Source organism: Lampetra planeri, chromosome 48 (assembly GCF_965212315.1).
Source record: "Lampetra planeri chromosome 48, kcLamPlan1.2.h2, whole genome shotgun sequence".
NCBI classification, from domain to species: Eukaryota; Metazoa; Chordata; class Hyperoartia; order Petromyzontiformes; family Petromyzontidae; genus Lampetra; species Lampetra planeri.
In genome coordinates this window covers 4,801,604-4,816,326 of record NC_136154.1, presented here as the reverse complement: position 1 = coordinate 4,816,326, position 14,723 = coordinate 4,801,604, and the positions used below count along the sequence as shown (strand labels likewise).

At 50.2% G+C, this 14,723-nt stretch overlaps 1 protein-coding gene across 2 annotated transcripts in view; it reads right to left on the bottom strand.

The window, feature by feature from the left end:
* LOC144733875 (receptor-type tyrosine-protein phosphatase beta-like) overlaps positions 1 to 14,723 on the bottom strand; it is a 122,958-nt gene that overhangs the window by 38,265 nt on the left and 69,970 nt on the right. For both annotated transcript variants that reach the window (XM_078615882.1, XM_078615881.1), the window contains exon 8: positions 1,973 to 2,245. In XM_078615882.1, the coding sequence (XP_078472008.1) occupies positions 1,973 to 2,245 (273 nt within the window). The remainder of the gene's footprint in view (positions 1 to 1,972; positions 2,246 to 14,723) is intronic.

The following is a 14,723-nucleotide window of genomic DNA, read 5'->3' as shown; positions in this document are numbered from 1 at the left end:
ACCCATAGGTGGCAGCCATCTCAAGCCAGAGGACGAGAGGACTCTAGCCACCACGCATATAAAGGATTTAGAGTGAAAAACTTTGTTTTTACGGGTTACTTTTTTCCGCCTGAGGACGACCGCTTGTGTTGCGATCGAAACGTAGTGATTCATTTTATTTTATACCTACGTGACTTTATCGAAAGAACCAAAGAGTATGAAGTGCTCCATTGACACCAAATCAATGGAGACTCTTCCATGGTCACCTCAGATGGACACAGAGTCGATTTCAATGAAACTCAATGGCGGAAACAGAAAAAGTGGGACCGGCGGAGACAGCAACGCTGCAGCCCGACTTACTAATGCAGTTCCACACCACCACCACGGATGCCCGAGCTGCGGCAGAATCTATCGATCCTCAATCGGTATTTCCAGTCATCTTCGGACCCACAGATAATTAAATCCAACTTTTCTATGGAAAACAATAATCCTCAATTGCGAGGGATCGCCTAAGATGATGATTTGAATGTCAATTGTCTTGCAGGAACTCGGTAATGTTGCTTGACTGTTGAGTTATTGGTGGTAATGAAGATATGCACAGTTAAGACTTTTACATTAACGTTGATTTCAATATCTAAAATACTTAGAATAATTTGTTCTAGGATATTAACAATGGTGCTTAATCCCATTAAGAGACAATCAGCCGTGGCGTTATGACGTGGAGGGTGTTTTTGATCGCTATTGCAGGTGTGAAATGTTAACTTATTTAGTTGTATTTTATTTGCCGGTTTTGCGCGCGGAATCTCATAAAATGGTGTCTGTGTCGTAGCGCATTTTTTTTTTTTTTACAAATCTATTAACCATTTGATTATTCCAACTTGAATCGAATATATAACGGAGTTGAAAGATGAGTATAGTGTGTGAAAATATAAGTTTTGTAATCGTTGATAGCATTTGGTGTTATTGTGTTGTGCTGTTCACGGGGAAGTAAAACAATAACATTGAGCAAATGGGGAAAGCAGAATAAGTGTGTTTGCAGATGTTCCATGATATAAAAATGAATATTGTTGAAATGTTTATTGTCATTAAAATATGATTTCCCTAATTTACACGTCTATTGTTTTTATAGCCAACCTATCCTCACTCCAATTAACAGCAGGCAGAGAGGGACAGGGCGGACAGGCTATAGTTACGGATCGGTAATGATTTACAGCCCTTTACAAATCCACTGGTAGACGAAAACCTCAAGCCTTATTAGTAATCGGGATTGCTTGACCAAATTTTACCATCACTATCAGTGCGAGTGAGTGAAGTGTGACAGACTGCTTCAGATGTAACTTGCCATTGATGTCTCTAGCTGGCATCGCACTCAGATGCCCGGGTTTATATCGCAGTGCGCAAACTATTGCACCACTGCCCCACCAACGTTTAGACATCTAACATGTAAACCTATAAATATGGCAATTACATTCAGGAAGATAGCAGAGAACAGCTCGTAATATTGGGAGAATGTTTAGATCTATGGCTATCGGTCCTGCCAAACATCACCCCTTCTGATATAAGGCAACAATTCACCTTAAAATATATTTCTTAAGGTGCAAGACATTCCGTATGTAGCGAAGCTTTAAAATGTGTTCAATCCTCAGTTACCTTTTTAACACAACGCACCCCGGTTGCAGATTTCCTCAACGGGACCGCAACGTTACCTCCAGATTGCACAGCTGGTGGCAACAAGCTAATCACATAGCCATCGTTATCTTTATTTAGCCCAACACTCCGACCCCCTTAAATGTAGCTCGTATATACATTGTGATAGCTCCCATAGTCCAGATTGCTCGTCTTGACCTTCGAAGCTGTCTAATGGGTGACGTTCAATTGTTCCAGATATGAATTAAGCAGGTTGGCTGCAAATTGTCGAAATAGGATTCGTCAGTACTCGTGACCAATTGAAGATACAGTACAGTTACTGATTGTAGACCATATTGGTACTTACAGGTACGGTCCATGACGACATCTGATATTTGGGAGGAGGACCCGTTGTAAGCCGTCACAGACACAGAGTAGTTCCTTGCAGAAACCAGGTTAGTCAATGTGGAAGTGTTTGAATATGAATATGAATTGTAAATCTGTCTTCCACTGATAGTCTCTGTCACGTAGATCAAGTAGTAGAACGCGTTAGGGAGAGAAGTTATCCAGGATACTGTAATGGACGTCATAGTCTTGTTGGTGATGGTTACAATGATGTAACTTGGCACTGGGACGGCATCTGGCATGAACGACATTTAAAACAAAATGTTTAACTTTTTTGACAAAACAAAGCAAATGAGGAAACAATTATTAAAATCACAATAAAACGTTCAATAATATGCAAATGACCATTTTCTGTTTAGAGTTAATTAATTATGAATAAAACTTTCGTGACTGTAGGAAATACTCTTTGGTTCTTTCGGTAAAGTCACGTAGAAAATAAAATCACCTAACAATAGAATACGACGTTTCGATTGCAACACCCTCAACCATCATCAGGTAAGAATGAATGATAAAACACAGACATGGAAACAACATAGGCAGATACACATGCAGAGAGAGACACACAAAAACACACCGAGCGAGACACACACCAAGACAAACAGAAAGACAACGAATCTGTGCCGAGGCCTTATGAATATTTAAAACCACATCCTTGGGCTAGTTTTGTTTTAATAATATTAATTAATTGATAACGAACGTTTATTACACATTGGGTTTAAACTTATTCTGGCAATTGGTTGCGGATCAGTAATCAATTACATCCCTGCCAATCCACTGGTGGATGAAAGCCTCCTCATGCCTTATTACTCATGGGGGTTGCTTGAGCGAGTGAACTGACAAACTGCTTCAGATGTAACTTGCCATTGATGTTGTCTATCACTGGAACCACACTCAGATCACCGGGCTCATAACACTGTGCATAAAACATTGCAACACTGCTCCAAAGTTTTAACATCTAACATGTAGATTTATAAACATGGTGAATACATTCTGGAAGATAGAGAATGTTTTGAGGTCTGGTTGCCAATCCTGTCCAACATCACCCCTTCTGACATAAGGCGACAATTCACCTTCCCGACTCGTAAGGTACACGACTTGCTGTGAGTATAACAATTCGGAATAGTTGCAGGGTTTATGGGGAGTGCGATTCTTTGGGGAGGGATGTAACACCAGGCAGATTGGTTGTTTTGCCACACTTTTATCGATTATACTTTCATACACACTTATAGGCAGAACCCCAGAAGCATTGTCTGACTTGTGTGCTATGTATGTGACTTAAATAAAAAGGAACTCATTTGTACACGCATAAAACCGCTAAACTCCATCACTCTTATGCACCCACCGCCAAGTCCGTTAACAAAGACTCACGGTCCTGAATTTCCCAGTTCTTAAGTCAGCCTGAAGTAATATGCAGATTTTTATTGCCTTCTTTGATGTGGTCTCCTCAATCTAACAGTAGGTATAGCACTGCAGCCTCCCTTGTGTGATGTCTCCACACTCCAGCGGGAGGTAGAGGTGTGCTGCTCCTGGTTGCTAGCGCCACACCCTTCTTCTCACGTTGCGTCCCCCTTCTTTTTTGCCCATTTTATAGAAGTAAAATTTGCATAATCGGGCTTCCCCACACCGATACTCCTAAAACCAGTCCCACCAGCTATAATTGCCACAGAGGGAAGCCAGGGGTGTTACCCTCAATTTTCACCCCTTCACATTTCCTCCCTCCTAAGGAGAGGCAACGTTTAGTTTACTTCATCTCATGCAAGTATAATAAAAGACTCCGTCAGGCACTGCTGGTCTCAATTGGTCTTTTATTTAAGTTCTTTCTCCGCACCCCGCTGGTCTCCTCCGCGGACCAGCGTCGTCTCGTGCGCGCCCCGCACGCGCTTCCTCCTCAGCTCCTCCACTCGTCCTCACACCCCGCTGGTCCTGACAAGGGACCAGCGTCTCCTCTCATGTGCCCCACACGCTCCTCCGTTAGCTCCTCCTCACGCGCGCCACGCACGCGCTCTCCCGTCAGCTCCTTCTCGCGCGTGCCCCACACGCGCTCTCCCGTCAGTCGCTCCGCTCCTCCCCACTCCGCACACCGCTGGCCGACGGTGTGCTGAAGCTCCATCAGCCACACGGCTGATGGTGCGGCGGCCACCCAACGTGGTCCTGCTTCTTCACTCAAACAACTCCCCCGATCTCTTCCGGGCTCCTCCTCTCTCCCACGTGACCCTGATTCCTCCCCTTCCGGATCGTCAGATCCGGCCTTCCCATAATGCCCTGCTGGCTCCACCTCCATTCACCTCGCTTCCCATTGGAGGCGAGGTGAACGGCGGCCCCTCCCACATGCCCCCCATACCGGGATCCGCCCCCAATACCCCGGGCCGTGTGATTGGGCCAGAGCCCAGCAGCAACCCCATTTACACTTGCATTACACAAGTGTAAAAGAGAAGCCACACGACGGCTTGCCCTGGGCAGCTACTGCTGACATCAACTCAGGTAGAAGGCACCAATATTGTCAGAGCCTTTAATACTGCGTAAGGTGTACCGATATTGTTGTAGTGACACAGCTTTACCTCGCCATCCATGTGGACTGCTCCACATCCGAATACTATTAGCTCCTCAGTTTGGTTTACACCCCGTTCGACATTCCAGTAAATGTCCCATTTATATGCACAGAGTAGTCAGCCACTCCAATTATCTTTGTTATTACAAATGGACCCTTTAATAACAACAGTAATTTGCTATGTTAGGTAGGCAACAGCAACAACACTGTCCCGACTTAAATTATCCCGTCCATTGTCCATCGGTCATACAGTCGCTTCTGTTTAGCTGCGGCATTTAAGGTTTTGCATAGCTAGCTGAAATGTCTCCTCCAACCGATTCCACAAGTCAAAGGCGTATCCTCTTTAGTGAGCAGTTCTTTCCGTATTCCCATAGGGCCCCTCACTGTTCTTCCATATGTAGTGACATTGCTGGATGCCAGTGTGTGGCCAGCCTGAGAATGGCGCACCACGCAATGTACTGCTATCAGGGACACCCTGCGCTGGGCATAATGTCCGCCCTAGTGGATAGGGTGAAAGGCGGATGCTCGCTTCGAGAACGGGGTTCCCCGGGGCCATGGCACTCTGGTTGACCCCGGAGGACACGTGACTGGGGGCGTCCACCTGGGTACCCCCAAAAGGGGGGCTGGGGAGACCACATTTCCAGGAGAGACCCTTCTCGAGAGTTCAAGAAGGTGGTCGTGGCCAGGGACGGAGCGAGCCCCGCCACGGGGATAAAAGCAGGTCTCCTAGTGGGACCGGGGGCTGTTATCACCTCCAGCTCGTGCGTCTGAGTGTCTGTTTGTGCCCACTACACATAGAACAACACAAAGGGCGAGAAACCCATGCTTTGCTGTGGTACTTCCCTGTAGGCAAATAACAAAAGGTACAAGGTTGTTGCTGCTTGTGGACGTCCACCCAAACACTGTTCTTGTGACATCAGCATATTTTTTATGTGCCATTCATTCGTTAAACTAATCCATTACATTTGCGATTGCAGAGGGTGGTCATTAAATGTTTAATCAAAAGTAACCTTGCCATTTCCCTCGAGATTTAAGGTGAATCAAGTCCCACAATCGCTCAGCAACTCTCTTGGCACTCCTACTCTCGCACAGATGGACACCAGTGCCTCTGCCACTTCCACTGTCTCGATTCCTCGAAGTGGAATGGCTTCCGGGTATCATGCAGCATAATATATTAGTCAATATATACCTGTAACTCCTTGCTGACATAGTGAGTGGTTCGATTGTCAATCGCCATGCTCTTGAATGGCGCATCCATTATAGGCATCTACCTCAATAGCACTTTCGATACCCTCCCTTTAGTGATAGCCTACACCAGTGGGAATTTTTCTCGTTTTGTGCTGTGGTTGATTGCTGGCACCAGCTCCATCGGCGCCGAGGTCCCACACCATCCACGAAGTGGAGTCACGTTCCTGCGGTCTTGGTGTGGTTGTCGCCATGTGACGACTATGGCGGTTACTGTTGCTGCGTGTGGACGTCCACCCAAACACTGGCCCACCCACTAACACAATGGCTTGCCCCCTGGGGCTCCGCTGCCTGCCACTGGTGCTTCCCATCTGTGACCTGCTCCGTCACCTTGGTCGCCTGAGGCCGTCGACGTAGCCCTCGTCATAGAGTCTGTCGGGGTGGCAGGGGCTATACAGCGGGATTGGCGCACTATACAGCCCATTTTGAGCTTAAACCACCCCTCATCCATTACTGCACCCCCCAAATCCTCTTGCCCCCTAGCTTCCCCCATAATATCCGTCTTTCCCTGCCATATCACCCCATCTTCGCGCCGTCATTAGAATTGTATGGAAATTACTAACGCATCCTTCCCATCTCCCTACATCCAAACAACCACTCCGTCCCATCTCCTGGCCTCCACCACCTTCACCAATCATCCCCATCCACCTAAACTTATGGAACTAAGCGCTCTGTTGGCAATAAGTCTGCATTCACCCTCGATGCTTTCCTTTTAAAAAACTCCACGCCCTATCATTAACGAAAACCTGGATCTCTCCACTGAACACTGCTGCCCCCCGCCACGTTATCCACCCCACGGACCCAATTCCTCCATTCACCAAGTCCCTCTGGAAAGTCTGGTGGCAGCGTTCGGCTGCTCATCCCCTCTTTCTGGATCCCCTCGACACTATCTGATGCCCTCCCCACATTTTCCTCTTTCGAATTAAAAATGTCCTCTTTATTCTAACCCCACTCAATTACCTTCCTCATTATTTACCATCCTCCTGGTCCCTGATCCTCTTCCTTTAATTATCTTGACTATCTCCTCTATTCTCTTTCCAACCTCTTCTCCATTAATCCTACTGGGCAACTGTAACATATATCTTACATCCCCATCCACCTCTGCTTCTCTACCATCTCTTACTGGCTTTTTCCACCTCCATCTGATCCACTCTCCCCCTACCCATTCCTCTGTTAGCACACTGGATCTCATCTTCATTTACAATTAATCGGCCTCCATCCTTTAATTGACCCCCACCCTCCGTCCGACTACTCACTAATTACACTGTAACACAATTTTTGTCCCTGGGTAGTAAGTGTTATTTCGTTATTGCTTATGCCTAAAAAGTATAGAAAATTGCTATTCCCCACAAACTTTGCTTTTGTGACCAGGACAGTGATATTTTGAAATTTACCTATTTTTTTATGAGAAAACTGGCGAATTTGTGTATTTTCGTTCACATAAAGTCAGAAAAGAACATGAATCAAAATTTATATGTATCTATAATAAAGTAATTAAAAATGACTACAAAAGATTTAGAAGTGAGTAGTTTTTCGAGATTTACGATTATACTGTAGATCACTTTCACGAATCAGCCCCCAAATGCAGTCTCCCATCATGTTCTCGTTATGCTGTCCTTGGTAGCGGCGTTCAAAGTCCAGTATATCCTGGTAGAAGTGATCACCTTGCTCTTCAGAGTACGCACCCATGTTCTCTTTGAATTTATCAAGATGAGCATCAAGGATATGGACTTTGAGGGACATCTTACAGCCCATTGTGCCGTAGTTCTACAACAGAGTCTCAACCAACTCCACATAGTTTTCGACCTTGTGATTGCCCAGGAAGCCCCAATCCACTGCGACAAAGCTGTTCCAAGCCGCTTTCATCTTACTAGTGAGCTTCTTGGGGAATTCAATGCACTCTAGGATCTTCTTTATCTGTGGTCTGACGAAGACACCGGCTTTGACCTTTGCCTCAGACAGCTTAGGGAAGAAGTCTTGAAGATACTTGAAGGCTGCCGACTCCTTATCTACAGCTCTGACAGATTGTTTTATGCCCAATTTGATGTGCAGTGGTGGCATCAGCACCTTCCAGGGGTTCACCAGTGGCTCCCACTTGACGTTGTTCCTCCCCACAGAGAACTCGGTCCGCTGTGGCCAGTCCTGGCTGTGGTAGTGCGCCTTGCTGTCCCTGCTGTCCCAAAGGCAAAGACAGCAGGGAAACTTAGTAAAACCGCCTTGGAGACCCATCAGGAATGCCACCATTTTGAAGTCTCTCTCCCAGCCGTACTCATCATACTTCAAGGCATCCAGCAAGGTCTTGATGCTGTTGTAATCCTCTTTGAGGTGAACCGAGTGAGCCAGGGGAAGAAACAGGTACTTGTTACCATTATGGAGCAGCACGGCTTTGAGGCTCCTGGATGAGCCGTCAATAAAGAGGCGCCACTCATTTTGGCTACAGGCGATTCCAATTTCCTCGAACAGACTGGTCACATTGTGGCAGAAGCAGAGCCCATCTTGATGGATGAAGACGCTGCAAAAAAGTTGGTGACGCTTCTTCTGATCTGCGACTTGCACACTTGCATCCAACAAGTTCCAATGCTTGAGCCTAGACGTCAAAAGCTCGGCATTGGACTTGGTGAGCCAAGATCTCTGATCAAGTCGTAGAGGTCTTTTTGTTTGGGGTAGTATGGGTTTCTCTCCTCAGCTACACCTCTGAAATTGTCATCTGGATTTGCAATGTCTTCTTCGCCCTCTGAATTGCTGCTCACTTCTAAAGACGGCTGCGCTCTCTCTTTAGGAGTGGGTACGGGGAGTGTGGCGATGGATGAAGGAAGGTCCGGATATGTTATAGGTTCATTCTTGCCAGTCCGACGTTTGGAAGTGTCCACCATGCAGAAGATGCAGTTTATTGAGTGGTCAGTGGGTTCTCGTAAAATTCTTGGGATATTGAACTTCATGGCTCTCTTTTCCCCTCTGTACCATCCTACAAAATTACATTTCACCCATGACTATTGTGTAAGAGATTCTCGCAACATTTTAAAAATATTATATATTTTTTCAATAACATTGAAAATTGTAAAATATTTTGAAATTAAAAACGTTTACAATAAAAAAAAATCACAAATTTTATGACGTAAAATTCCGAGCGACAATTGTCCATCTTACCTCCCAGAGTATTTTTTTTGCATTGCCCATAGGTGAAATGAGGTGCCCAGGGTGTGTCTTGATCCCCGACAGCCATGCCGAAATATGCCTTGTAGGCCTCACACATCTTAGCAGATGCTTCCACAGAGTACTTTTTCACTCTTGATAATTGTTTTTTTACCCTTTTATCTGGCAACAAAACTGACACCTTTTTTACGAGGAGTCATGTTGGCATAGACCACAATACCTGCAGTCATAATGCAAACAAAAAACATTACTCTGAAAATGTGCACTGTCCTTGAAGTTGATTGGTCCACACCCGAGACAGCTTTCCTTAGAGCATAGTCTCACATGGGTTGGACCAGATGACGCCAAAAGGACTGCTACAAGCTGCAGATCCCCTTCCCTGCCAGCAGCTAGCGCTATGCTACTTAGTGACCAATTCTATGTCACTACACTACGTATATTACCATAACCTCCAAAACCTGCATTACCTTTTCCTCCCTCGTTCCCCTTCTGCCTTCCCTTCCTCCATACATTCTCCCCACTATACATCCATTTCTCTTGGCTCTCTTTAACTCTTCCCTCTCTTCTGGCATTTTCCCCAACACTTACAAAACCATCATCATCATACCGCTTCTCAAAAAAACCTTCTCTATATCCTTCTGGCCCTGCATACTATCACCCCATTTCCTTGCTTTCTAATTTCTCCAAACTCCTTGAATGCTTAGTGCAATCCCACCTCTCATTCTACATCTTTTTCCACTGACTGTATATCCCCTCCATCAGTCTGGGTTCCGCCCTCTCCATTCCACTGAAACCGCCATCCTTCACATCCACAACCACCTGGCTAATTCGCGTCACTCTGGTCTATCCTCCGTCCTTATCTCTCTCGGCCTGTCTTCTGCCTTCGACATCTTTGCCCACTCCATCCTCCTATCCACTCTCTCCAACGTCAGCATCTCTGACACCCCTCTTTCTTGGATCCATTCCTACCCAACTTCCCATTCATCGACTGTCTCTTTCAACCACTGCTCTTCTTCCACCACCTCTGTCATGGTTGGTATCCCCCAGGGCTTGGTATCTGGTCCCCTTCTGTTCTCCGTATACACATTGGCCCTTGAGTCTATTCTTTGTTCCTTTGATATTTTCTATCACCTGTTTGCAAATGACATTCAAAATGTATTTCCCTCTGCATCTAATCCTGTATGACAGCCATACAAGCATGTGTAGTGGTGATACGCGCTGACAGTAGGGATCGTGTGTCAGCGCGTGGTGATTGGCTGTGTTTGTTGGTGACGCGCGCTGACAGCGAAGGGATCGTGTGGCAGCGCGTGGTGATTGGTCAACTAAGGTGGGTGCTCACATCGCGGTCCCCATAGGCTCCATCTCCTCGGAGCGGAGGGCTATATAAGGCGGTGCGCGCGGGCGCTCGGGGAGTTGGTGACCAGTGAAGACAGAAGACGGAGGAGGAAGAGATAGGGCCCTGAGACCCCTAGTCCCGCTGTCCTTGTCGGGACCGGGACCCTGTGTGGCTCAGAGGCAGGACCTTGGGACCCGGGGCCGGACGTCCGTGTGAAGGCCGGGCCGCGGGACCCAGAGGTCGTGACCCACGCCCAAGCTGGGGTGGGTCTGTAGGTTCCCCGGATGCTACGGGGCTGGAATGCCCGTGTGTTTGTAGCCGGGTGGAACGTGTAGCGTGAGCTGTAGTAACCACAGGTGTCGGGTGGAACGTGTAGCGTGAGCTGTAGTAACCACACGTGTCGGGTGGAACGTGTAGCGTGAGCTGTAGTAACCACACGTGTCGGGTGGAACGTATAGCGTGAGCTGTAGTGACCACACGTGTTATTGTGGCAAGACAAATGTTAATAAAGTGTGCTACCCGTCAAGTGGTTTCCCGCCGTCATTCAGAATACTACAACTGGCGTCAGGAGTGAAACAGTCTTCCAGGCATGGATACCAGGAAGACTCATCGGACTCACGAGTGTGACCGCGAGGAAAACCACGACAACTCGGGCCAGCATGCATCAGGGGGAGAAGAGGAGGAGATGCCGGCGCCACAGGACCCCTCATGGGCGCCCAACGAGCGGCTGGGGGCTGATGCCGGACTCCGCGAGGCGCACTCCCGCCTGGCAGAGCTGCTACTCGCCGCGGCGTCCATCCTGGCGGAGATCACCACATCGGGAGGAGCGAGAACGTCGACGGACATTGAAAAGACTCGCCTCGCAGATTCCCGCCAAAATGACTTTGAAGTTCCCGCCATTTCTGCCGAGCGGACATCTATTGGCGGGAATGGCGAGCAACACGTGGCGGGAGTCCTTCAATCGCTGCCGCTTACGTCATCAGCGAGCGCTACGGGCCGCCATCAGCTACCCGCCATAGGGGCCGCCATTTCGCAGACCGACGGTGCGGCGCGGGAGAGTCACGTGGCAGAGGACGACGTCATTTTCCAGCAGCGCCTTCCCACGTTGACAGCCTTCAAGGCGGACGGGGGGGACTGGGGCGCGTTCCAACGAAGATTTCTTGCACATCAAGAGATGTCAGCCTGGTCCGACGCTACGGCGCTGCGGGCACTGCCTGCCATGTTGGACGACGACGCGCTCGCGGCCTTCAGGTCCGCACCGAGATCGGACCGCTCCACGCTCAAGGCTGCGCTGGGCCTCATGGCCAAAGTCTACGGACCACCTTCGGCCTGCCGCCACCAATTTTACGAGCGACGGAATGCGGACACGGAGACCGCGCTCGCCTACCGCACGGCGTTGTTGTCTCTCGCCGACGCCGCGTTCCCTCGTATGGACGAGGAGGGGCAGGACGCTATGGTTTTGGAGCAACTGCTGAAGTTGGCGCAGGACCTGGGGGTCCCCATCAACACGGCCGACGAAATCGACATATGTTCGTTGCGTGTTGCAACGAGTATCCAGGCGCACGAGGTCCTGAAGCGGAAACAGGGGGTCGTCTGCACTGCTGCCGCGGTCTCTGCTCCGGCCCCGGTGGTCACCGAGCCCCAAGTCGATCGCCCATGGGAGGAGGCGTTCGCTGCAGCACGACCGGGGGATTGGAGGTCGGGGGGTCGTTCGCCTCTGCGATCGACCCGCAAGCTGGAGCAACCGAGACCTCCGACGTCCCTCATCACGTGCTACAACTGCGGCCTCCGGGGCCACGTGGCATCCGGGTGCCGCGCTCCACGTCAGCGCACCACGGGACCTGGGCTGGACGACGACCAAGGCCCCAAGTCGTCCCAACTACCCCCGGCAAGTCGCGGCACTTCACATGCTCATGACACACATGGGCCGTCGCTTTGCGGCGGAGGATGTGCGATTGGGGGTCGGGGATTCGGTTGGGAGAGGGGGGTTCGTACGGGGCCGGTGGGACATTAAATGGTCCGAGTTGGGCCACAGAATAGTGGCTGCGTCGGCCGGTTCGTCGGTCATTACGGGATTCATAGACGGGGTCGAGGTCAGGGTGTTGGTGGAAATGGGAGCGTCGGCGACTATAATTTCCGACCTCATTTATAACATTCTCCCCGTCCAATGTCGACCTCTGCTTCCGGTGGACATGCCATTTTACAAGGCAAATGGGGGCTCGTTGGGTATTATCGGTCAGATTCGGGCGACCATTTGCATAGGGGATATTAAATTGGCGGGACCTGTTTTCGTCTCCTCTTCCCTAGCGGTTCCTTGTCTGTTGGGCACAGATTTTTTGGCTAAGATGCCCATTCAAATTCTCGTGGATCAACGTTGTATTGAGCTGCCATCGGGTCGCCGTATTTCATTTTTATCTAACCCTACTGAAATACGGACGGCGTGCGCTACGATCCAAGCGCTAGCGACACAGACGGTGCACGTGCCCCCGGGTTCGCAGATGTCGATACCCCTCCGGTTGCGGAAGCCATTGGGTGGGGAGACTGCGGGACAAGGCGTGCTTTTGGGTCCATCAAATAGAGCTGTTGGGTTGTCGCCTCGTCCCGAGTGTGCGTGCTTGATGGGGTCGGCGCGCTGTAAACCGCCAGGTACTGTACCCGAGAGTGAGTTGGTCGCGGCCGCGAATGCGCCGATGGTTGACGTTCCCGCTACCCCTGCGGGAGGGGACTCGCTACTCTCACTGTCTCTCGTTGAGTGGGGCCGACTCCAGATGGCTGACAGCTCCCTGCTCGCGTTGCGTCGCAGGGTGGGGGGTCCCGAGGAGGGTCAAAAGCGAGCTGGCTCCTGGCTGCTCAAGCAGGGCCTGCTAATGAGATGGGACAATATGTCCCGGCGGCACGCACTCGTCGTGCCTTCCGCTATGCGGGGCAAAGTTGTCCTGGCCGCACACGAACGCCTCTTGCATCTGGGGGTAAACAAAACGCTTGCTCTGCTCCAGCGTGACTATTATTGGCCGGGGATGGGGAGCGATGTGGTCAATATACTGAAGGGGTGTGTGGATTGCGCCGAACGGAAACCACCGCCCGTTGCGTCAAATCCACCGCTGCAGTCTATTCAGGTCTCGCGCACTAACGAAGCTCGTTGCGCTGGATATTTTGGGGCCTTTTCCTGTCACGCCTAGGGGTAACAAGTACCTGTTGGTTGGTGTGGAATACTTTACCCGATGGCCTATGGCGTGGCCACTCGCCAACCAGTCGGCGGCGGCCGTGGCAGACGCCTTTGTCCAGGGCTACGTCCTGGACAAGGGGGCTCCCGAACGCTTGCTGACCGACCAGGGAAATAATTTTTCGAGTAAATTGCTGCAGGAGGTGTGCGACCTTTTGGGTACTAAAAAGGTGCGTACCTCCCCATACCACCCACAGACTGACGGGATGGTGGAGCGACTCCACAGGACTTTAACTTCCATGTTGTGCCAGCAGGTGTGCGAGGTGCAGGTTGACTGGGACTTGCAGGTCCCGGGGGTCCTTGCCGCATATAGATTGGCCCCCCATGCAGCTACGGGGTTTTCCCCATTTCATCTGATGTACGGTCGGGAGGCTGATCCGCCCATGAAGACTCAGCTGGGACTTTCCGTGCCACGGCCTAATTCCAAATTGGCCGACCATATTAAATTTAACATTGCAAAAATCGCCGAGGCACGGGAGGCCGCACGGCTTAATTCGAGGTCTCGGCAAATCGCCTACGAGCGCTTGCGTGTGTAATGTAGTAACTCGGCGGGAGACGACTTCACGGGTAGCACACTCTTTTATTGAACCAACTGTATTTACACGAGTGATCAACACCCACTTAGCTACACGGGCGACTAACGCCACTTAGCTACCCGGGCGACTAACGCCCACTTAGCTACTCGGGCGACTAACGCCACTTAGCTACCCGGGCGACTAACGCCCACTTACTACTCGACTATCTACCCGGGCGACTAACGCCCACTTACTACTCGACTATCTACTCGGGCGACTAACGCCACTTAGCTACCCGGGCGACTAACGCCCACTTAGCTACTCGACTATCTACTCGGGCGACTAACGCCACTTAGCTACCCGGGCGACTAACGCCCACTTAGCTACTCGGAACACACCCAGCTGGGGTGTCCGTCTCGACCCTGGTCCCACAGTCCCGACCCACATGGGCGTCGGACCTCGGGTCCCACGGTCTCGCCTTCGAGCCACACAGGCCCTACCCCTTCCACTCCGTCCTTAATCTCTAACTGGCTAACTGCCTCGAGTGCTCTTGCGCGTAACCCTTTATACCCCTCCTGCGGACGTCGCTGAGAGCACCTCCCCTTCGACCAATCACCGGGCGCTGGCTACGATCCTCTTATCCCCATCTCGTGTCAGCGCGCCTCAACACCCACGCCGCGCCGCCCGTCATCT